The sequence below is a fragment of the Taudactylus pleione genome, unplaced genomic scaffold (assembly GCF_031769625.1).
Source record: "Taudactylus pleione unplaced genomic scaffold, aTauple2 ptg000051l, whole genome shotgun sequence".
In the NCBI taxonomy this organism is placed as follows: Eukaryota; Metazoa; Chordata; class Amphibia; order Anura; family Myobatrachidae; genus Taudactylus; species Taudactylus pleione.
The window spans coordinates 6,161,954-6,187,161 of NW_028284453.1; the positions used below are offsets into that span (position 1 = coordinate 6,161,954).

Genomic DNA, 25,208 nt, shown 5'->3' on the forward strand with positions numbered 1-25,208 from the left:
CCAGATTCTGATATTTTTCTCTGAAATTTAGAGCAATGTGAGCAAATGGCATAATTCTTTTTTTCTCCCTTATTGTTTTACTGCTATTTTGAGCACTTTTAAGGGAATCAGTAAGTATTAGGTCAGCGGTTTAAATCCCGACACTGGAATCCCGGCAGGGGTGAAGATCCTGACAGCGGATTTAGGTAACTACTACTAACCCTACCCCCCGCCTACCCAACCCTCCCTTAGGGGTGCCTAACCCTAACCCCCCCCTTTCCCTAGCCTAACCCTAAGTCCCCCCGGGATCCCTGAAACCTAATCCTCCCCTCCCGCCGGTGTCTTTGCCTGGCTTACCTTCTTTTGGTATGCCGGGCGTCGGGCTCCCGGCGTAGGTTTAATGACAGGCGTCGGGATTTCGATGCTTGTCATTAGTACCCTGCCGGGATTTGACAGGCTGGAAGTCGGCGGTCAGCATTTCGACCGTCGGCTTCCTGACTGCATCCCCTTTTAAGATGTGTAGCTGCAAATCCCATTACGATCAGTCTATTCTGTGAAAGCATGGACAAAACCTTGTACTCTCAGCTTCCATGCAGCATACATTACTATATGATTCTTTTGTGTTCCCATAAAATGGCATTGTATTTTTGCCCAGACGTCACAAAGTGTGTACACAGGTCTACAGGTCTATTGGTTTCCTTTATTGGCCATCAGCGGCAAAGCATGTTTGAGAACACCTAAATAGCTTTGATCTAGTCCCTTTACTTCTATTTACCTTCATAACGTGAAGGCAGCCATTTTGTGTGGTGACCTAATTTTCCCGAGAACATAGAACATCAATTCACCAGGAACTAAGTGGTGAACTCTGCTCTGTGTAGGCAATGGGTGTTCTTTAATATATTCTAAAAACAGCAAAATTTTAGAGTCTACAGCCGATGCATTGATAATTATAATTGGGAGTAGCTATAGCAGGATGTTTTATCACCAACCAGTATGACACTCCATATAGAATACAGCCAATTGGTGGGTTAACTCACTAGGAACAAGTGATGTGACCGGTTTCTAATAAGCTGATAGGCCTAAAGTCTTATAAACATTGGCTCAGACAGACAACATGGTCGCCTCCAAGGTGTAATTTGTGTACAAAATCACAATGCATATAGCTGAGGTAATTGATTCACTAATATCTTTCCTTGAAAAAAAATGTGCATTTTCTATTTATTGTCCATTGACATGTTTCGCAGCTACATGCAAGACAGAAATCTTGGAAACTGTACTGTTTTTACTTTGGTAGCAGCTGCGGTGCCGCAAGTAACTAATTATAAATAAAACAAAGGCTGACATATTGTACATGTCTACCTGCGGGATTTGTGGTCTGACTCCTTAATATATAAACCCTTATCTTTATATTTCATAGCATCAATTACCACGGACAGAAAAGTGCTCAAAATTCCAATAAAACTTTTTCTTCGCCATTATTTAATGTCAAAAACATCCATATGCGTTTCTGTAACTGCATGCACTTATTATATAGGATGTATGAAAATGGCATTGCACATCTAGAACGTGCACAAGTCCTCGCTCTACACAACCTAACCTGTCTTCAACCAGTTTCCGAAAGGTATCCTACCAAGTATAATTTGAGTATTATTTGGGTACATGTGAAAATAGTCTAATTTTTTTTTTAGAGATGTGTGGGTCCGGATTTCTTAAATCTGAACACACCCGAATTTGGGGGTTCCGGGTAGAACCGGGTCAAGGCTCGAATTCACTTTTGTGACCTGGTTCGAACTGAGTCCTGGTTCGGTTCTATTGCCGGTTCGGAACTCGGATTTAAAAACCAAACTCTGGTTTTGGATTCAAACATTTTAGCTGTTTTTATTGATTTGTATCCAAATCCAAAACACTTTAGGGTCTTTTTGCAAAAACCAAAACATGGGGGTCCGCGCACATCTCTCATTTTTTTAAATATTTTCTATTTTGAACTACGCTGGCAACAGTGTCTTGCAAATAACCAGCTAGCAAATTACACAATGTAAAAATTAGAGTAATGGGCAACACAGGAGCTGCAAATCCTTGCAGTACTTTTTATGTTAAAGGCACTCTAACCTCACGGTTTTAGTATTATTCTTTATTTGTATTGTGTTTAGGAAACTAAATGTGAGAAAATGCCCCCGTGACCATTATGTGTGAGATTGTACATTTGCCTTTTCCTCTCCTCGTCTCTAAACAGATGGCCGCTAAGAAAATAGTAATTCTACCAGTAGTAGAGAACGAAATAGAAAACATCTTATCTCATAGAGAAATGGAGGTGCTCTTAATATCCATTCAACTATTGTCATTAGCAAGCACTATCATATAATGTACAGAAAGTCACAAAATATGGTAGGGCTCTAAAAAAAACAGTTAATAGAGTGCCTTTAATTTGTTTTCCTTCACAGATTTACTGATTAGCTAATGGAACGGTTTGAAAAAAGAATACCTTGACCAAGAATGTGGGAGGAGCCTCATTTTTTTTAGAACATACTGGGGGAGATGCATCAAACTTTGGAGAGATTGGAGATATTGGGAAATTTGATGCCACATATTATAAAATAGATCACAGTATTTCCACACAGTGCAAGACCTATGCTGTGAATGCTTTTTAAGTTTAAGTTGGCCTGTAACAGCAATGGAATCCTGAAAACTAGAGCATTGTGGTGTTCCGGTCCTATGTAATGCCTTTATAGGAAATGTGTTGCAGTCTACATGAAATTCAAATATGGTCTTTCCTTTTTGTACAGCAAGGCTAAAATTGTATCATAAAATACACGGAAATTTTAACACCCCAACAAACATTAGTATTTCGATGAATGTAGTAAGAACAGCTTATCAACTGAGATTTTACAGTTGCAAACCACACCAGCACTCAACAACCTGATACGTGAGTCAATCCATTCCGACACTGTCCTTCTAACACAGCCACATCTTGTCCTATAAAGTAATTTCAAAAACTATCCTGTTACAGAATTGTCATTCAGACACTGCCCCCCCCCCAAAAAAGAGATACTCATATAAAACCATAGGTGACCTAAAAATGTACGCCATCACCTTAACCTGCTGAGAGCATTTCTTTGACTTAAATTTATTTCAGCATCTCTTTAATTTTAGATATATTGGGAATTATTGTTTTTATATATATATATTTTTTTTAGAATTTACATTGTTTGTAGTTGATGCTCATTTAAAATTTGCCATTAGATATAGCATGAAGGAGAAAAAATAATGTCAGTGTGCCCCAGTCTTGCGCATATCATTGCAACAAGTCATTTTAAAAATACCATAGGCATGGGAGACTCATCAAACCATAAGAAATCTGCTTCTAAGTGAAAAATAATAAAAGTTTCATCATTCATTTTATTTCCTAAATTACTGGAATATTGCGATGCGTTGTGTTGACAGTTCTGTCTAGAAAACCAAGATCCTAGGTCAACCACATGAACAGTTTGATACAGTTAAAAGTTTAGCACCAAAAACAATTTTCAGAAAGCCAAATCTGCACACTTGATAAATAGAAGATGTGGTTGCATAAAAGTAATGTACAGTGAAAGTCTACAGAATTTACTACAAGATAAAATCATCATGTTAGGGCAAATTAGTCAACTTTTCTATATCAAAAACTATTAAACAGTGTGTTGTCTCCTGCATTGGATACTGGCAACAGACGGTTTTAGAAACAAAGTTTTGGTGACACCAGTCTAAAAAGAAAGAGCCGGGTGCAGGTTCGAGAAACTTACACTCTTCCATTTCTTTCCCCAAAAATATTTCAGGTAGATAGAAAGAAAAAAAATAGGAAGCGGTGGGAAAAAAAATGTTAAATGTGAAACAGTAGAAGAGGTCGTTACTTAAGAATACCCCATTTTTTTTCTTTTTCTCTCTGTTCTAAGTTTATTTTTCTGAGCAAAATACTAATCCAAGTTCAGTTAAACTGAACACTTCACATCTAGGCAACATCATCATTATCAATTAGATATAGTCAAATACAATATTGTACATAGATTTTTCTCCTATACAATATTTACAGCAAGTTAAAAAAAAAAAAAAAAAAAAAAAAAACCGACGCACAAACAGTTCATCTCCCCGATAATTTCATTCTTCCAACATACTGGGAAAATAATGATTTTAAATTGTCTTCTAAGCAAAATAATAAAGTGGATACAATTACTATGTAATAATGTTTAAATAATGTTAGAACCATGACTTAAAAAAATATCTAGCTTCTTTTTTTACTATTTTTTTTCCTCAACTTTTTTAACTTTAAAGAGCCGTGCGCTCACGCCCTTAGCATCTACAGAAAAAAAAATGCACAGACCCCATTTTCAACTTGATGTAAAAGAAAATAAAAAACAACATTTGTGTCTTGTTATGAATAATAACTTCGAACAGAATAGGTCAGGGTTCTGTAATGATTGGGAAGCTTTAAGAGCATTAACAGATGATGGGGAGAGTGAAATGACTTGTTAGCCTCTATGCTAATGGAAGGGCTGGTAATGTTTTGCAGTGAGACACGGCAGCAAAATTTAGCATAAAATACTTACAATATGTTTTTTTCTTTTTGTACAAACTTCCAGTAGCATAGGAGCTTACCACCACCACAAAAGCCACTCTACATCTCCTCCCAGAGTTAAACAAAAACATCTATAAAATGTAGATAATACCATTTTTATGTCAAGGGATGTAACAGGACATATCAAAATAATCCCGTAACATGAAGTACACTGAAGGAACAGTTAGGTTGACTTCAAAAAATAAAAATCATCGCTCTTTGATATTGGATTAACAAACCTTTATTACTTTGTTGGCAAGAGGCTATAAAGTTTCCGATGTCTAATACTGCAGGGTACAGGTATGGTACCATTTTGTTATTTTTCCCAATTTATTGGATATCTTTGGAGAGAATAGCAGTAGGTATATTGCTACCCTGTACTTTATTCCTGAAATGAAGCAGCAGGAATGCTCCCCCTAGTTTTGCTACAACCACTGGCAACAAGTGGGCCATTTTGTCAGTATGTCTATTGTGCCAGATACAGTATTTTGCTTTTTTGCCCAGGCTGACGTATGTAGCAAATCTCATTTCAACGTCTCCTGACTTTGTCAAAAAAGGAAAAAAACAAACCTTTTTGTGGAAGAGAAACGGTATCTTTTGGTTAAACTTTAGCAGCCAATAGGTTAAAAGATATGCTTAGCAAGAGACAAAATATTTGCAGACACAAAGCCAAAATACAGGCTATGTAAGGTTTTTTAAAAATGTTAAAAAAACAATAACAACCTCCAATACTTTTCTTCCCAGTGAGTATTTTAGTGTGTGGCCAAACGGAAATAGGCAGTGAAATGGGAACGTCTGACATACTTATGTGGCATGTTACCCTCATCGCTGAAAAGATTTGTTAATCCAAAAATCTAAAATGCCCATTGCCCCAGCTGACAGAATATTCTGACTCTTACACACGCACAACACATACACGCATGCTTCCCAATAAATAATAAGGGCCGAAATGCCAGTCTGCCTGCTTCTGTCAGAATAGGTCAGTCATTGGAAGCAGGTCTGAGCAGAAGGCAGGGCCTTAGATCCTTTGAACTGTATTGATGGAGATGGCATGAGGAGCTAAAGTAAAAATAAAACAACGTACATTGAGCAAAAACCCTTCTCTGCTGGAGAGAAAAGGTAAAGAACAGAGGAAGAAGACAGAAGTCAAGAGAAAGAGAGGATCACCATGTTTCACTATCAGAAGCTTCACTGTACGAAGCCTGAGGCTTGAAAGTCTAGTTGAGGCCTGCAAAACTTACGTCATCTATTCCCCTTATAGCTTGTTGCCATGGCAACAAAGTCCAGGGAAGAACACTTTGCAATTCCTTTGCATTTCCTGCCTGGCATGTCTCTCTCCCCTCAGCTTTTGAGTCACTAGTTTTCAGTTTGTGATTAGAATCCACGTGAACAGGTTTTCTTTCTGTTTCGTCAACTCTGATAAGCGCCACGTGGCCTGGTCACGCACACTTGTTCTGCGCTTGTGTGAGTAGGTCAATGAAGGAGTCGAAGAGTTTTTCGAGCCACGGTTGGTTCCTCATGCACTGCTGAACGACCTCTTCTTGCCCCAGGTCATCGTTCTGTTCTTCTATGGCGTTGGTCTGCGGAAAGGGAGGTGCGACAGTAATAAGATGCTGACTGATCTGTAGGTGCATATGGTCCTTGAAATGTTTTGTTCCTGACAAAACGCTTATTATTTTTAAAAATTGTCTAAGTAACTTTTACAACTATTCTCATACTGTAGGCAAGAATCAATTCTAAGTGCATATCATGCCAATTTAAATTTACCAAAGGGTAGTATTTATAACATGAGATGAGTTTCACATTACCGAAATGCCCCTATAAATCAAAATTATTACGCACTGGCACACCTTAAACAAATAAAAAAAAGAAATGCTACGATTATGCAGTAATATAAAATCTAACAATAAATGTGCAATTATATATATATATATATATATATATATATAAAAAAAAAAACATACATTAACGTAAAACAAAATAAAAATAAATGACAATAAAATCTGCTACTATTGTTTATCAAAATTGCTCTGGACTTATGCTAAACTGATGTTGAAAAGCACTAATATGTAATGAATTAAAATTAAATTATTTCAAATGTATAAATAAGAATTGTGGAGGTGATAATATATCTCTATCACTAATATTGCATAGAGGCAAATGTTGCAATAAAAGAAAGCAACCAAACACATGCTTTCATTGTCTTACTTGCATTAAACAAATAAAAGCTAATTACAGATTGGTTGCTGTGATTCCGAGAAAATTCTGAACTGTATTACAAAATACGGATATGTAGTACCTAACAGGCAGATAACTTTTGCTCAAATAATACTCGAAAATAATAAAAGATACATTTAATATACAGTGTAAAATGTAAAAATATAATTATGTCACTGAAATTATAAAGAACAAGTATAAAGTATAAAGAACATCAAGCTAAAGCAGTGTCATCCAAATTCAAATGGCCACTATGTACGACTGCACACATTACAGCAGACTATGGTAGGTGATCAACAACAATTTTCCTGCACACTTCTACAGGGCGCGAGGAAGAATTAGCAAGAGCACATTGTCACAGTGTCTTTGTGATGGCCCCTAAGGCACAAAGCAAAGAATTTAATCACTCTCTTGAAAAATAAAAGAAACATCCTTTGAAATATATAGACTAAGGTACACTTAGTTTCACACAACGTTCTGTCGGATTAATAAAAAAAAAAAAAGAAGAAACTAATGTAAGTCAATGAGACATGCTAATGACATGCAATTTTTTTAAAAAAATTGGGAAACCCGGAAAAAGTTAAAAGATGATCCATCATGCTTAAATCCTAGATTTCCCAAATGGTAATGCATAGTGGGAAAGGACAAACTTTTTGCAGAGGTAATTAACAAAAAAGTTTAATTTTTTTCTTGGACCGTACAATCTTTCAACATGTCACTAGGTGTTGTAGTGAATTCTCCAACTTACCTCTTGCTTGCAACGTAGGAAGATGTGGTATTTGTAGTGATGCAAGGAATGGTACAGGGAGTAATAAAGTGACTTATCAGCATCCACCTTAAATTCCTAAAGGACAACGACAACACGGAGTTAATCAAAAGTGCAACCATTCTGAAGTAGTCACTGACTGGGGAATACAATAATGCAGGTGAGAAATAAAATGTGCACACACATATCCTTTACTAATTATATCAACGACTGTCAATTTGGTTTTAGTGAGAGTGATACGCGCAGACCTTTATAGTGTTTCTAAGATACTTAATATAAATTTAAATTAAATAATTAATTTATATAGAATTTAAACTTCTTTTGTTTTAGAAAAATGCAATTTTTTTTTTTTTTTTAGAATTAATTGTTTTTCTTATTACACCTTTTTAGCATGGTTTTAGTGTAATACTTCTAGCAGCCTGAAGGTGGCAGAATCAAGCCTATAAAAGGTGGTAAACTGAGGTATCGGTCTCAAGCTTGGAGTGTGGGGTGCAAAAATATAGGGAATTGAATAAACAATGCAACATTTATTGCTGCAAAATTCAAAATACATGGCTATAGTAATGGTTATACTAAACACAAATTGTAATTTAGTACTTTGTGTAAGGACTAGAAAAAAAAGCTATTTCAGCCACTACCTATGACAGAAGGTTCTGCCCACAGATACAAGTGACACTATTGTGTCTATGCAGAGGCCAGTTCAAGTAATCAAACAGCAATATTCCCCAGAGAGATTATAAACTAGATCAGGGCTTGACAAATTTTTCTAAAACCTAGGAGCCAGGATGAAAGTGTAGGAGCCAGACCCCCTCTCCTCCGTGGCAGCATTACTGAGCACCTATGCCCCAGGCAACCAACCCCCATGGCCACACCACTAACAGGGTACCTCAGGTAAACCACCCTCCCACAGCCACATTACTGAGCAACTAACCCCCCTTCTCCAGGCAACCAACCCCCAGAAAGACCACCCCTCCGCAGCCAAAAAACCCTGGGCAAGCAAAGCCACCGCCGGCAGTGGCCAAACTAGAGAGTGGTGGACCCAGATGCAAGAATATGCTTTGGGCACCCCTCTGCAGTGCCCCCAGTAGTGGTCCCCCTCTGCAGTGCCCCCAGTAGCAGTCCTCCCTCTGCAGTGCCCCCAGTAGTAGCCCCCCATCTGCACCCAAATATGCAGTGCCCACAGTAGCGGCCACCCACTCTATGCAGTGCCCCTTAAAAAAAAAAAAAAAAAAACAACGCAACTTACCTGATCCACGCTCCTGCCGGCAACCGCCGCTGTCCGCTATTCCAGGCCCGCTCTGCACTATGGGAGAGACGTCATGACGTCTCTCCCATCACCTGCTGTGGGGTGAGCCGGAAGGCGGAGCTCATGAGTGAGCTCCAGCTGTCACACTCCGTGGACGACGCAGCAGCCAATGAGAGTCTGTCTGACTCTCATCGGCTGCTATAACAAACATACAGCCGCCGCTGGCGGTGGCATGTTTGTTACTCTGTAGTGTGGACCGCGCTCGCGGTCTGCACTACAGGGCCCGGGAGCTGCTGAAAATCTGGTCGCCAGGCAACCAAATCTGGTCGCCATGGCGACCTGGCCCCCGGGTTTTCTGGAGCCCTGAACTAGATAAAACCACTAAAATGATAGAGACTTTCTGAAGGAAATACTATGACACGCCCTGCATCTCCTCTTACCTGCGGCTTGGCTACATTCTTTTTTAACTTGTTGAGAGTTTTTCGGTTGTAGGGCTCTCCCCAAGGTTTTATCCTGACGATAGAGTCCCCTGAATCACTGTTTAGCTGCGGAAATGTGTGAAGCGCCTCCTGCAGATGAAGAGAAGTTAAATATTAAGATAAAGCTCTCTGCACAATGCAAAAAAATTTAAATAAATGAAGCAAAACAAGCAAAGTCATCTTTGTAGGTCTACACCATTTGTTCTACCCGGATGGCGTAAGTGTCCTTGGCCACTAACACTGCAAGAGGTACATGTCTTGGAGTTCCATGACCTGTATTGGACCATCAGCCCTGTATCCTTAAGCTTTTAGATCACCACAGAACTCACTTTAAATCATTTTTACCTTCACATACGGTATACCATATATTGCACAAGTTCACCTTCAAGGAGTGGTACAAATTACTGCTCAATAAACAATTTTACATGAGTTTTTACACATTCACTGTGATGTGGCTGTTATTAATATACATTTATAGTTTACAAAGGTATATGTTCAAATCTCTTTCAAATTACACTGTGCATGTTGAAAGGACACAGTGGAAGCAGCCATTGTGTCCGCTGGAAGATTATCCACGACAAAACAGCCAATACATTCAATAGGAACCAGTGATATATCACTGGAGCGCTTTACAAACATTTGACGTCAACTGTTCCTTGTGAAACGATAGGCCAAATTCTTTATAAGACTTCCACCACTGCCTACAGCTTAATGAAATGACAAGCAAAACATCTTAGATGAGGATATGGCTCTTGTATGCAAATCTTGGCCTTTACAATCAAAATTTTTGCCAACCATAATGTTTTGGATGAAAAATGTCCTAAAACGGCCACCGTTGTATGGTGATATCATAGAGGTAAAATTAAAAAAAAAAACAGCATCTTTCATTTATTTATAGGTTTCATACCACTAATGTATTACAAGTACACAATTTACAAGTAACTTTTCATACGAAGAGCAGTGATGCCACGCCCATAAAATATAGCTTATAATCGTAGAGTTTTGATGTCACTCGTGTCACATGACAAGACAGAAAACAATCAGTGATGGGGAAATGAGGGTTTCCATCGATAGTTCTACCATATAGTTTTTTACAGGCTGAATCCAGGAGTGAGGAAAATGAGGAACGGTCTTCGTTCACCATGAACGTAACCAGCAGAAAATGCCCTTGGGCGTCATTGAAGCTGTAGGTGCATGTCAAAGCACAAAGATGCTTCGCAAAAATGATAAAGAACCTCTCCCCCACAAGCACACAACATTTGAAAAAAATTACAGAGTTTACTGACTGGCATCCATTATTATGTCTCTGGCGCAGACACACAGAGGACGCCCAGGAGGTCATACCTGAATGGATGAGCCCAGGGAGATCTTTTTCAGAACCTTCTTCTTATGTTCGTTTACAATCCCGTCAATTTTCCTCATAGGTGGAAGGTAAAGTTCATCTGGAAAGTGAGAGAAGACAAACAGCAACGTGAGACAACACAAGAGAAACATCATAACGGGTCAAATTGTGTCAGCGAGTCTGCAGTACTGTCACTTTACATTTAATGCGTTCCGCATCAACAACTTGGATAACCACTATTTCTGGAAAAGCCATCTTTCCTACCATATTTGTTTCTGTCCCTTACGTAATATTCAGCCCATTTCTACCGGCTCAGCCAGGGAGATAAGAGTTGGATAATGTAGCTGTTGGCAACTGAGCTGGGTGCAGACATCTGACTGTGTGAGTTCAGTTGTGGCTACTCACATTTACTAGTAAGCACAAAATATAGTTAAATGACCCAACTGACCTTGACCAATCAACATTACTAAAAAAAAAAAAAAAAAAAAAGGATCAACTTTTTGGGACGGTCAAACTGCTGGCACCTTTGAGCCAACGACATCTCCACCTTTCCCACAAACCCCGTAGAGGTGCCTAAGGAAAATCTGCAATGTTTGGCCAATATAATTCTCTGGAATGTGCGCGGCTGAATATAACAACAGTATATTGCAGAGGATAGAGTACTCCTGTCACTATACCACCGCCTGCCCATACTGGCAGGTATATTCTTTTAACAAAAGTGCAACAGAAATTGTTATTATCCTGTGTCACATTCTGCACAACATTATGCCTGCGATGAGCGTATTTGCCTGCACTTAAGTTGACAGTGTAAAGAAGGATTGTTGTATTATTTTATAGTGCTAAATTCTTACTACGTGTTTCTTAAGGGGAATCCTTATTATAAAAACAATAAAATAACTATTAGCTCTATTATAATGGGTAGTAAAGGAGGCCTCTTCTTTCCGAGCTGCTATTTTAAAATGTCAGACAGAAATTGACGCAAGCGCTAATCATGCAGAGAGTTTAATGAAAATGTAAAAAGTACTTTTGCCCACTGAGGAAGACACTGGTGAAACGCGTCTGGATCACCCAAACCAGGCACTTATGATTAGCTCTGTCTTATTTCAATCACTGGCACATTCTTTACTCAAACATATAATTTCCTACACACTTTTATCTATTTATTTGTTTACAATTAATTTAAATTTTCCTCTTCATGGAATTTACATCTTTGAGAACACTCGCCACACATCACAACACAAGAGAATTGGCTGGCCAAGATTAAAAGTGATTGGTATTTCTATGCTATGCTACGTAGCGATTAGACACTGGTAGCAGTGCAACTACTAGAAATTCTAAATAAATAAAAAGAGCACTTTATATTTAACAAATGGTTGTCAATGCATACAGCCCTGGGTGTAGTATGTATTACCGCCGGCGGTTCAAATCCCAACAGCGGCAGCCTGACAAGTGTGAAGATCCCGATCGTCCCTAAGGTAAGTATCGCTAACCTAATTCCCCCCCCTAACCCTAACCCTCCCTTAGGGGTGCTCAACCCTAACCTCCCCAAGTGCCTAACCCTAATCCCCCCTCTAAGTGCCTAAACCTAACCCCCCCTTCCCCGCAGCCTAAACCTAAGTCCCCCGGTGGGGTGCCTAACCATAACCTCCCCCGGGGGTGCCTAACCCTAACCTCCCCTTCCCCTAGCCAAAACCTAACCCTCCCGGCGGGAGTGCCTAACCCTAAGTCCCCCCGAGAGCCCTAAACCTAACACTTCCCCCCCCTCCCACGGCTGTCCACACCCGGCTTACCTTCGTTTGGTATGCCGGGCGTCGGTCTTCCGGCGTATGGTTAATGACAGCCGTCGAGTTTTCGACGCCTGTCATTAGTACCACGCCGGGATTAGAAAGTCTGGAAGTCGGCGGTCAGCATTTAGACCGTCGGCTTCCAAACTACATCCCACAGCACTGACACACAAGTCTGATCCAGAGGGATGCCAAGAATAATTTCTGGAAGCCTGATTAAAGCACGTTGCCAGTGGTATGAAATTTTTCCAGTAGAGATACAAAAAAACAAAAACAAAACACCATTGCATAAATTAATGGGGTGGTTCTGAATAAAAGCTACAAAAAGCATATATATATATATATATATATATTTTTTTTTTTTCCCCCTGTATAACAGTCATAAAACAACATGAGTGAGACATCGCCTTGCTCTTACTTGCGGTAAAATAAATGTAAGATAAATAGTGTAAATCTGGACTGGTAGGAATGAGCTCACATACAGAGATTATAAATGATTAAGAGGTCCAATTCCTCCAAACCAAGATTTAGGACATCTTCTCCATGACCGCAGCACTCTGCAGAAGACACTTGAGAACACACAGAACAGGGCAAGAAAATTAACCTGCGGATAAAAATATATCCCAAAGTGTGGACTTGGCCCTATTGGAGGTAGAAATATCCCAGCCGATTAAAGATGAATTGATCACCAGGTCTTTAATTGTTAGTCATTGGACCCTGCGATCCGAGAGATGCTGTTCTGCTTCTTCAGTTCTATGAAAATCAAGGAACAAGTCCTTCAGGAGTCCAGGATAATGTAGAGCTATAGTAGTTATTTGAGTAATCGCACTTACAGGTCTTCTTAGACCTCCCACAATTATATTAGCTAACAGGTGAAATTAAAGAAATTGCCAAAGCCCCGAGGGACAATGCTGTTAAATATAAACTACTTTTCGTTTGATGATTTGGGGCAACCTTCTGCACTTACTCCTGTTCTAGCTCTACGCATTATTCCAAGAGGTCACATGTTCTTGGGGCACAATAGAGCCCTGCTGCGTTCCTGTGCTTATGTTTAATGTACAACAAACAGGATCTGCTTATTCCGTTAGTACCCCGATCTTCTAATTCTTGAGTTAAAGGCTTCTCAGGCCGTAAAGTTGGTTATTATGCTGTTCTCAGTCCTTTTTTCCTTTTATACCATATCAGGGTATCTTCTCTATCTTCCCAAGTATTGTATATATTTATGGGTACTTCTAAGCCCCCATACCAGTTCAAGGAGCCCACAATGGCAACAAAGATCTCAAGTTAAAATATTAAAAGATTAAATAGCCCTCAAATAAATTTAATAAACTGTATTCAGAAATGAATCAGTTTACAGTGGATCTGGTTACCATTCAAGAAGCCCACTTCTCAAATACATGTAACCCGAATCTGAAATACCCCTACTGTAGTTCATGCAGCTGGCTCTAGCTATAGAAAAAGAGGGATATTTATCTTGCTCACTAGACCGTTATATTCATTCCTTCCAAGACAGTATGATATATGGAGGGACACATCCTAATTTTCGTGGGCAAATGCAACAATAATTTACTTACAGTACTCCATCTGCCCACACGAAACAGACTTTTTAATCAAGAAACTTTGTGACATTGTCTCAGCAAAGAAAAGGGCAGGAGACTGAAGGAGCAGACCATCCTCAGGGCTAACTTGCCATGTTTTATCCTCAATCTATATGAGCTCCCCTAGGGGTTTCTGTAACCCCCTCAAACTCCACCATCTTTATGACTTTTGGAGGGTATGGCAACATTTATCAAAAGACTACTTATTTTATTCAGTAACCCCTGCCCCAATCAAAGCGAATATTATGGATATTTCAACCTACTGATGAAGTATTGCTGAATCCAGACATCACCTTAAAAAGATCCTGTAGGAATGCTTTGACATAAATAATTCACTGGATGTTAGGCTAATGGTTCTACAGGAACACCTTAAAAAAGGGGTGGGTAATAAGCGGCCCTCCAGTTGCTGCTGAACTATACATCCCAGCATGCCCGGATAGCAAAACTGTGGCAGGCCATGCTGGGTTGTGAAGTCCCACAGCAGTGGGAGGACCTAAATTTTTCTCCGCAATGAAGAAACGGCCATAAAAAAAAAAAAACAGCTGGTAAGACTCCCGGCATGCAAAAAGTTTTCCCATTTGCTACTTCCTCACCGCCACGAGCTATTTAACAGCGATCTAAACTGCAAGTCGAAAGGTAAAGGCCCTGAAGCAGTTTCTGTCCCATCTCACCGCTGGTTAGCCATATAGACGTATGTTAGAGGGTTAGGCTGATTACTTACCTTAGTCAGGATCTTCATCTGCCGGCCTTCCGGCATCGGAGTTTGATCTGCCAGGCTGATTTCCGGCGATCATACATACCGATTCCGTGTCACCAATCTATATGGTTTTTTTTTTATGGATAATGGGGTAAAATGTATGAAGTAGTGAAAAAAGTGGAGAAGTTGCCCATGGCAACCAATCAGCTTTGAGATTTCATTTATCAAGTACATTCTATAAAATAATAGGTAGGAGCTGATTGGTTGACATCAGTAACTTCTCCACTGGCCTACTGTTTCATACTTCTACCCCAATGTCTGTCTAACACTCTAAGGGGTCTATTTACTAAGCAGTGTTAGGAGACAGAGTGAAAAGTGATAAGAACGTTATAAGGTGCCAGCCAATCAGCTCCCAACTGTCATTTTTCAAAAACAGCCTGTGAGATGACAGCTGGGAGCTGATTGGCTGGCACCTTATCACTTTCTTATCACTTTTCACTCTGTCTCCTAACACTGCTTAGTAAATAGACCCCTCAAGCCCCTCGTACCTTCCCCCTCTCTCAAACATACATAAAATCTTGGATAAATACAAAACAATCTCACTTCTTAAAGTGAACTACTCTAAAACCAGGATGGTAGTAAAAATGCCGGCGGACGAAATGCCGACCGCCAGAATCATGACACTGAAAGAACGGCATGGGATTAAAAATAGGCGTCTAAATCGACGCCTATCATTAGCCCCACGTCGAAATCCCGACGCCAGGCATGCCGAACATAGGTTAGCCGCTCGTCACGGCGTGTTAGCCGCGGGGAAGGGCAGGTTTAAGCACTCCCGCGGGGACTTAGTGTTAGGCATCCCCCCCCCTGGAGGGTTAGGTTTAGGCTATGGGAAGGGGGGGTTAGGTTTAGAGTGTGAAGAGAGGTGGTTAGGGTTAGGCACCACGGGCATGACTTAGGGTTAGGCACCACCCCCCGTGTCTTAGGGTTAGGCACCCCCAAGGGAGAGTTAAGGTTAGTGGGGAGAGGGGAGGGTTAAATATACTTACAAGCTGGCATCGGGATTATGTCTCGGGATTTGAACTGACGGCTTTTAAGCAGTCATTATTTCATATCCAACCCCTAGAACCAATGGCCTAGTCCTTCATATCCCGACAAGAGGAATTTTAAGTTGCAATCTTCAATAATAAAGCACCTGGGTGTTTTCATCACCAATTATACCTGGATAATAAGGTTAAGGGAGATATGGAATAATGGAAACTACCCTATACAACTATGGAACGCTGTTACCATGCTCTGCTTTTTAGGCATTTACAGATATTCAATTTTTTCAATTCTCTCAACATCTCCATCTCCTCTCACTCCCTTGTGGGACAATCCAACCTTTCCTCCTGGCCTTTCAAAATCCCAATTTCAATGGCTGGCCTCATCTACTGGAGCAACAGAGCATCAAAGGCTGCAGGTTCTCTGGCTATGTACAAACTAGTATATTGGACCCGCCAAATGCCAGAAAGAGGGGTTTCTCCTCTCCCCATCCCCTACCCTTACCTTGGCTGCACTTTCCAGTCGCCCACACTATCTTCTCTCTGTCCCCCGCAGCAAGAGCCATGAGGGGGGGTGGGGTCTATGACACTGCACATGTCGACCTCAGAACATGCCATAGCCGATTATTATATAGATAAGGTAAAACTTGCACTCACTTAGTGCAGATCTGGGTCACCATGTGCAGACGTGGGAGAGTACACCCCCAGACAAGGACAGGTGGTCTGTTATAACAGAAAGTGTAGCAAAGAGCACCATTTTTGCAGTTACCTTTCCACAAGGTCTTATATATACACCCTTCATGATGTTCATTAGAAAACACTTGTCAGTGGAGTTTGCTGCAAATGCTGCATTCAAAATTTTATAATGAAGTTTTTTTTTGCTTTACCACACAGCACCTTATGCACAAAGCATGAGTTAGTAAATCAGTAACATTTCACATAGGTATATTATAAGCACTGTGGTGTGAGAGGGAAACAGCATTTTGCATTGAATGCTTTTTATTGCCACTGGGGCTTTGGAATGGACTGTTCAGCTGGAAAAATACAGTGATCTTTAAAGCTCAAGCAAAACAGTGGTAACTTCTATGGGAGGTAGTTGAAATCCCAGCTGTTGGGATTCTGACCGCCGAGATCCTGAGTGCTGGCATCCTGTACCCAACCCATTTCTACTTTATCTTATCATTTAAAGCAATTAACAAAATACTTCATTTTGCACAGACACTACTATATTTATCTATTTTCATTCCCTTAACTACTATATCACAGTCATAGTATCTAGTCCATGCCTGGACTGCTAGCCTAGTTGCACTCAATTTATGCAAGCGGTGCAGTTAGCATCAGCATTAACGTTTGGTCAGTAACTCTTGCATTAAATGCAGATTGGCATTTATAAATAGCCTGCATAAAATTACATCCTAGTCTATAGTTTATGATTGTATTCTTTTGTCAACTGGAGGCATGGTGGCACAGTGGTTAGCATGGGTTCCATTCTGCCCACTGTGTTGAGTTTGTATGTTCTGCCAGTGTTTGTGTGGGGTTTCTACCACTCTCCATAAACATATTATCAGGTTTATTGGTTTCTGACAAAATGTATGGGGGTATGGTAGAGAATTTAAATTGTACGCTCCATTGGGACAGAGACCGCCGTGAATGAGCATCGGAAAAAGTGCCTTTTTTTTTACTGCAGGATATTGTCTCTAAAATAATCCTGCGGTAAAATAAAAAAAAAAAAAAAAAAAAAAAACACTTTTGCAAACTCTAAACCTTTTACGTTCCTCCCCCTAGTCTGTATTCCCATCAATACTGGGTCTGCATCCAAGGCTCATAGGCAAAGATTGCACTTTAAAGCAGATGTCGTCTTCAGTAATCTACTCACCACTAGTATCTTCTAATGCCTGAATCATATCTGGGTCTAACGCAGTGCTGACCAACATTTCTATGTAGCTTCGGTACATCTCCTTCATGGCTCTTGTATTTAATACTCGTCCCACAGGAACTCGCTCTGAAAAAAAAAAAGAACATTTTGAAAGTTTAATGGATCAGAAGCTACACCACACATGGTACATACAGCCCTATCCTCTCTATACAGAGCATCGTATAACTAAAGAGTACACTACATTCTAACTTCCTGCAGGTGGTATTGTTTGGAAAACAAAAACTTTATAAGATATACATTAAAGAAGCTTTCCAATGTAAATTTACATTTCACCAAACCCAGTCCCTTTTATGGAAAAGTGCTTTGAGGCGGGTCTTTCCCCTGGAACACCCTCAGTTTTTGTACTTAGTGGGGTTCCTGGCACCTCTGGCAAACATCTATGAGTCCTTTAGGCTCTCTCCAAAGTGAAAGATAGATTGCAGTGGTTGCAAATGAATGATACCTACTGACTAGAAGAACACTACTGACAACAAGCTGGAGCAGAAACCCCCTTCAAGTTCTGCTTAGTCTTATACAAATTATATAATTTACTGGCCCAATATGAAATATCAATATTGATTAATTGCACCAGTCACCTACATACAATGGAAGCAGCCATTTTGGGATTTTACCTGATCACGTCACGTAGGAACAGTGGACCTAATTCAGAGCCGGACGCTATTTGCGCTCGCTCGTTCAGAAAAGGGGCTGGCTATTTAAATTGAGCGCTCGCTCTTTGCGGTCTGTTGACGCCTCTATGTCTGAACGAGCAAACGAAACATGCGCTCACTATTTTGTAAAGACGCCCCCCTGGCCGCTCGCATCCTACGTCATCTCCGCTATTTATTTGATTAATCGAGTACATCGAAAGGCGTCTGAACTGCTCGCAGTGCTTGTGGTAAGATTTTGCTACCGCAATTATGCGAACAGTTCAGGCTAAGAAACAACCAAGTGACGTGGTCGATGACGCTGCTTTGTTAATTATGCACACCATTAAAACGCCCATTTTGACCATTTGGCACGCCTGCGTTCGGATCACCACTCCCCGTTTTCAAGCACCTTCCCCTGTTACCACCCACAAACGCCTCATCCTGTCACTCAAATTAGCAGGCACTCGCTATTTTGCGAGCGATCGATTTCCGACCGCAATGACTGGTTGGCGCATGCGCATTACGACGCATGCGCAGATGTGCGAACATCGCTCAGCGCGAACGAGCGGCCGCTTACGAGCGGCTCTGAATCAGGTCCAGTGTCCCAGTGATGTCACCAGGTCACAGTGAACTCAAGCCAGAATTCCTATAAATCAGGGGTTCTCAACCCTCAAGTTTTCCCAACAGGTTACGCTTTGAGGATTTCTGTCTGTAGAAGCAGGGGGGATAATTACTGACCTAGAAACATAGATGAACTCACCCGTGAATGATTAAAGAAATCCACGAAACATGACCCGTTAGTGCTATTTGAGGACTGAGAATCAACACTATACACAGTTATCTGCCTCACAAAAAAGTGCTGCCTGCATTAGGCCTGATTTAGAGTTAGGGGCATAAATGACTGAAGAGGGTAATTTTGCACCTGGACAAAGGATGTTTTGATGCAAGGGGTCTTTCTAACTGTATTGTTCTTAACTCTGCACGAGGCCGAATGTTTAAATTGGACAAGTCAGTGGGGGTCTCTGATCCATTTTCTAACAAAAAGGGTAAATTGGAACTCATTCACCAAACCCGCCAATCATTTTAAATGTTTCATTTAGAGATTACTATGATGTGTGACGATTTTGTTGTATTTCCAGATTGCAGAGGTTAGGAAATCAGTGCTCTAATAGGGCTAGAGTTTACATTTAAAAAATGAATTATGGAAAATGCCTGAAATGATGTTAGTGCACAGATTAGGACTAGGATTAAGGTTTGGAGTAGCATTAGATATTTCATTAAAATTTGAATTTAACATCGAGACTCACAGCATGATTCATGTTTTGGTTTAAGTAAAAGTTAAGTAGCATATTTCTAGGGGTTGACCCAGAAGACATTTGTACAACTTTGGAAACACAACTGCTCTGGACTCTGGTTTTAAAGAGGAGGCTCCTCGGTTTCAAGTAACAAATCTCTTCCATTTCTAAAGCCTATACTCACATAGACTGTATTACGAAGAAGTCTAAGGGGTATATTTACTAAGGTGCGGGTCTTTAGAAGTGGAGATGTTGCCCATAGCAACCAATCAGATTCTAGCTATTATCTTCTAGAAGGTGTTAGATCAATCTTTAGTAGAATCGGAATGGTAGCCATGGGCAATATCTCCACTTCTAAAAACCTGCACTTTAATAAATATAACCCTCATGGTGGGAAAATTCCTCTTTTGCAAGTTTATCAAAATAGCTCCTGAGCAAATCGCATTGTGCAAGCTATTATTGGGTCTCAGCGTTTATATTGTCCCTTGGGTGTCCTTCAGTCTATTTCAGTGAGATGAGTCAGAGGTTTTGCAGTCACAGTGGGATCCTTGTCAGACTGACAATGTCATTGTATGAGTGCAATGTGTCCCATTCACTTGCTGACTGACAATGGTTGCCTTACCACATTTAAATGGTGAGCTTTGTAGAGACAATCATGAAATCACGTTCACTCCAGGTCAGCATCTTGCCTAAACATGAAGGCTACCCATGCAATCTATAATACTTTGTTCCTTTATTGCAGTTTAATCACTCATATATCATAGTTTTTCCTTACCTTCTTCACTCTGCTGGTCAGGGGAAGAGTCTGAATCGGAGGACGAAGCCACCTCTTTCAGCCATTTTTTCCTCTTCTTTGGTGGTGGCTCAGCCTTCACTTTTGCATGTTTCTGCTTAGGTTTCAGAGCAACTTTAGGAGGAGGTGGTTCTACTTTGTCTACTTTTTCCACTCTGATGTGTTTTTCGATTTTCTCAGCTCTCATGGGTTTCTCAGTTTTCTCAATTTTCTCAGTTTTCACGGGTTTCTCAGCTCTCACGGGTTTTTCGGTCTTCTCAACTTTGTCATTCTTTGACATTTTTTCAAGCTTTGGTGATTTTTCGACCCTTTCCAACTTGGGGATTTTTTCAGGTCTCTCTGACTTGTCCATTTTTGAATGCCTATCTGTCCTAGCAGTTTTAGAAGATCTCTCTGGCCTAGTAGTTTTTTCAGGTCTTTCCACCCTTGTTTTATCTACTTTATCTGGCCTGGGTGACCTGGGTGACCTAGGGGATCGCTCTGATCTCTCCACCCTGCTTGGTTTCTCCAGACGTTCCATCTTCCTAGCTTTGTCGGAGCGATCAGTCTTTGCAGCTTTGTCCACTTTTGAGGATTTATCCCCTCTCTCATTCTTCGTTCCTCTGTCTTGTGATAACCGTCTCTCGGTCCTCTTTGCTGTTTCAACTTTAATGGTTTGTTCCACCAGTTCTGACTTAGTTTGTTTCTTCGTCGCTTCATTTTGTTCCACTCTACTGGGTGTTTCGGGTTTCTCAGTCTTTTTCACCACATCATCTTTCTCAGGTGCTTCCAATAACTCGTCTTTCATTGACTTTTCGGTTGGTAAAGAGGTCTTCCCCGTACATTCAGCCTTTTGCGTCTTTCGAGCAGTCTCTAACTTCTCCGATTTAACAAGTTCAGCCTTTTCATGCTTATTAGCGGTTGTAGATTTTTCTACTTTTACCACAGCATCAGTCTTCTCTTGCCTTATCGCTGCTGTGGGTTTTAGAATTGGTTCAGTCTTTTCCTGCCTTGCCATTGGAGTACGCTTTTCTGCTTTTACAATGCGCTCCAGCTTTTCTTGCTTTGCAGATGAGGATCCCTTTTCTGGCTTTACGGTACGCTCTGGCTTGTCTTGTCTACCAACTGTAGCAACCTTTTCAGGCTTCAAACCCGGTTCCAACTTTTCAGGCTTTCCAGCAGGAGAAACCTTCTCAGGCTTCAAAATGAGTTCTTGTTTTTCAGGTCTTGCCACATGTGCACTCTTGTCAATTTTTACAGAGATGTCTGTTTTTTCTGCTTTTGCCACCGATTCAGCTTTCTCTGTTTTGACCACTGGTTCTGTTTTCTCGGGACTTGACATCTGCTCAGTCTTTTCTGCCTTGGCCACCGGCTCAGCCTTCTCAGACTTAACCATATGATCGTTTTTATCTTTATTCCCAACTGCATCAGAAACTTCACCATCCTCAATGAGATCTTCCTTCTCATTTGGGATCGAGATCTCTGTCTCTTCCTCTGGATCAATCTTTTCTTCCTTTTCATGATCTTCAGTAGCCTCATCCTTTACTATACTGGTCACCAGGCTATGCTGTTCAAGCTCTTCTGCTGTATTAGCTCTTTCAGACTGGTGAACGGTCTCATTTTTTTCAACGGTCTCTTCGTGCTCAGCGTTATCAGGTCTCTCAACTCTGTCCATCTTCTCTGGCTTCTCTCCTGCCTCCAGCTTTTCAGGTCTCGTATTAGGGTCCAGTTTAATCAAACGATCTGGCTTCTCACACTTCTCTGGCTTAGGAACGGCCACAGGACTCTTCGCTCCGGGGGCTTTTGTCTGACTTTGTCTTCTATATAAAGACAGACATTACAGAGTGTTAGGAACATGATGTAAAACATAGAGTGTAATCAGTCAGTCACCTGTCAGACAAAATTTCATTTTAGGTGGTATCTATTAATGTTTGGAATACCCCGTAGGTAATGGATAGTTAAAATCAATAAATTATGAATATCAACTGCTAAAATACCGATAATAGTCAATCCAGCACCAAAACAATCATGTCATTGTTATCTATTATGTCGGTGCCTCTTTACTAGAAAGAAAAAGAGGGTTTGGTATCATAAGTAACCAACCAAATAATATATATAGAAGTTGAGCAACCTTTAACCCGCATCAGCCATCACAGATTTTTACCCTCACACTCTCAGAAGTCCCTGCATGACGTGCTCCGAGTTCTGCTGTCAGGTAAGTGCATTATTTATAGAGAACGTGATATGTGCGGTTCTGTTGCCAAAACGCAACAACATGTGATCTTCTGCTCTGCATGGTACTCTGGAAGTAAGGACAACCTCCAAGGCCAACAGCAGAGTGGTCTCCAATCTCAGCATGGCAATGTAAATCGAAGACTCAACACGTAACTCGAAGACTCAAAACACATGCTGTGTCCATCATTCAGGTATTAGCTGCGCTGTTAATCCGAGATTGGGCATGCATGTTGTAGAATGCAATGCTCCGGAAACATACAGCTAATCTAGGGGAGGGGGTGTCAAAATAAAAACAAAAAGTAAAATCAATACGACAGGACACAGAAATGCCACGTTACCTCATGGTTTGCAGAGGACGATGCCACGGCTTTCTGGAACACACTCTCACATAGTCCTTTTTGTTGATATTTTCAAGGAACTTGACATATAGTCGCTGGTACCGGTTTTTAGCGTCGCCAAAGTATCCCAAATACTAACAGAGCAGGAGAAGAAAGCAAAGTTTTTATTCAATTTAATACAATATACCATGTCATATTGGATAAATGTATCTCTTATGGGTTATTGCCATTTTACTAATAGAGATGTTTAGTCACCTTAGAGATCTGTAATTTTTTCTTTTTAGTAGTTTGAGAACTACAACTATAAAACCAGACTCAAAATCCTGTCCTATTACCCCTTCACTGCAAGCTCTCTCTTACCAGGATAGGAGTGACTGTAGTAAACTGTTAACGGACATTTGCCTAATGTAAGCTACATTAAGTTAAAGAAAACCTACTCAAAACAAAAACACGTGATTGGCTGTTATGCTTTACAATAACGTGATTGGCTGGTATGTGTCACAATAACGGGATTGGCTGGTATGTGTCACAATAACGTGACCGGCTGGTATGCGTTGCAATATCTTTGTGCTACTACTAAATAATACAGACTTAGTGAAGTCCTAAAATAAGCCTTGGAGAGAGAGATGGATCTAGTAACCTTGATACATCCCACCCATAGTACCTTCATACCAACAGCCTCATATCCAGCCCTATGCTGTATTCGCTTCTCAGCCACTGAATCTGCTGCTTTCTCCGATGCTAGACACCTTGGCGATGCGTTTGGTCACAGTGGCAAAAGTGAACTTCTTATAATGAAAAACAGCAAACAGGACTACATGATAATCTCTGGTCATTTCCTTTTTGCTGGAGTTCACGAATCAATCCTCGCATTAAGGTGACAGATGCTACAGGAAGACGCCACTAATGTATGCTAGTAGAGGTGCCTGCCATAACGGATCACGGATAGGGGGGCAATAAACATTTATACCTATAGCATTTATGGCCTTTATCTCTGGTGTGGATGATACAGCTGGATGGCATCCTGTGGAATATTATTGTTTAGGTTTTTCTGGGAATTTGAACTGCAAATGTAATTTTGTGTCACCTTCTCTGCTACGGTCATCTTTGAGCAAAGCATCAGTCACAAACTGGCAACTTCTATCTTGCTGCAGATAGCTTAGTGATGCTGTCAGACAGAAGAGACTGGTACCGCCATGTGCTGCTGGGGATGCTTCCATAGTTACAATGACAGGTAGTCTACTACAGGTCTACTGGTGGCCTACGGGTTTACACATCTACTGGGCTGCCACAGTAATGCAATTTGCAGGCCCTAAACTGCTAGATTACCCTCACTATAATATATCGGTGACTTACGTTGCTGGTGGCACAGAACTGGCGCTGTCCATCTTTGATTTCCGGAGTAAATTTTTGCAATAAAGCTTTTTGAACCCGCCAGATTGGAGGTGGCTCTCGTCCGGTTTGCAGAGCAATCTGGGGATAAAAGAAAGGCTATTAATTCACATTTAAGGCCCCCTCTTCTGTATCTATTATCATGTCATGAGGTGTCAAAGAGTAAATAACCACACGGTGTATATCAATTATATATGGCAAAAGTGTGCACCTGCATCTTGGATTGGATCCTTTATATACAGTACTGTGCAAAAGTTTTAAGCAGGTGTGGAAAAAATGCTGCAAAGTAAGAATGCTTTCAAAAATAGAAGTGTTAATTGCATTTTGTTAATTGATAAAAATAAGCTAAGTGATTAAACAGAACAGAAATCTAATTCAAATGAATATTTGGTGTGACCACTCTTTGCTTGCAAAACAGCATCAATTCTTCTAGGTATACTTGCACAAAGTCAGTGATTTTGTAGGATTATAGTCAGGTGTATGATTAACCAATCATACCAAACAGGTGATAATGATCATCATTTTTATATGTAGATTGAAAGGAAACACAGTCATTAACTGATACAGAAACAGCTGTGTAGGAGGCATAAAACTGGGTGAGCAACAGCCAAACTGTGCTACAAAACGAGAGGTTGTGGAAGACAGTTTCACGTTGCAGGTAATACACCATGGCAAGATTGAGCACAGCAGCAAGACACAAGGTAGTTATACTGCTTCAGCAATGTCACTCCCAGGTAAAGATTTCAAAGCAGACTGGGGTTTCAAGATAAGCTGTTCAAGCTCTTTTGAAGAAGCACAAAGAAACGAGCAACGTTGAGGACAGTAGACTCAGTGGTCGGCCAAGGAAACTTAGGGTCTCATTCAGACCCGCTCGCGAG

General features: G+C 40.6%; 1 protein-coding gene across 2 annotated transcripts in view; it reads right to left on the reverse strand.

The window, feature by feature from the left end:
- Positions 1-266: 266 nt before the first annotated feature.
- Positions 267-25,208, reverse strand: part of PRR12 (proline rich 12) — a 110,545-nt gene continuing 85,603 nt past the window's right edge. For both annotated transcript variants that reach the window (XM_088462590.1, XM_088462591.1), the window contains exons 7-14: positions 24,295-24,411; positions 22,939-23,072; positions 20,369-22,185; positions 17,610-17,735; positions 10,617-10,714; positions 9,234-9,362; positions 7,530-7,625; positions 267-6,144 (exon numbers count right to left, since the gene is read on the reverse strand). In XM_088462590.1, the coding sequence (XP_088318716.1) occupies positions 6,004-6,144; positions 7,530-7,625; positions 9,234-9,362; positions 10,617-10,714; positions 17,610-17,735; positions 20,369-22,185; positions 22,939-23,072; positions 24,295-24,411 (2,658 nt within the window). In that variant the 3' untranslated portion in view covers positions 267-6,003. The remainder of the gene's footprint in view (positions 6,145-7,529; positions 7,626-9,233; positions 9,363-10,616; positions 10,715-17,609; positions 17,736-20,368; positions 22,186-22,938; positions 23,073-24,294; positions 24,412-25,208) is intronic.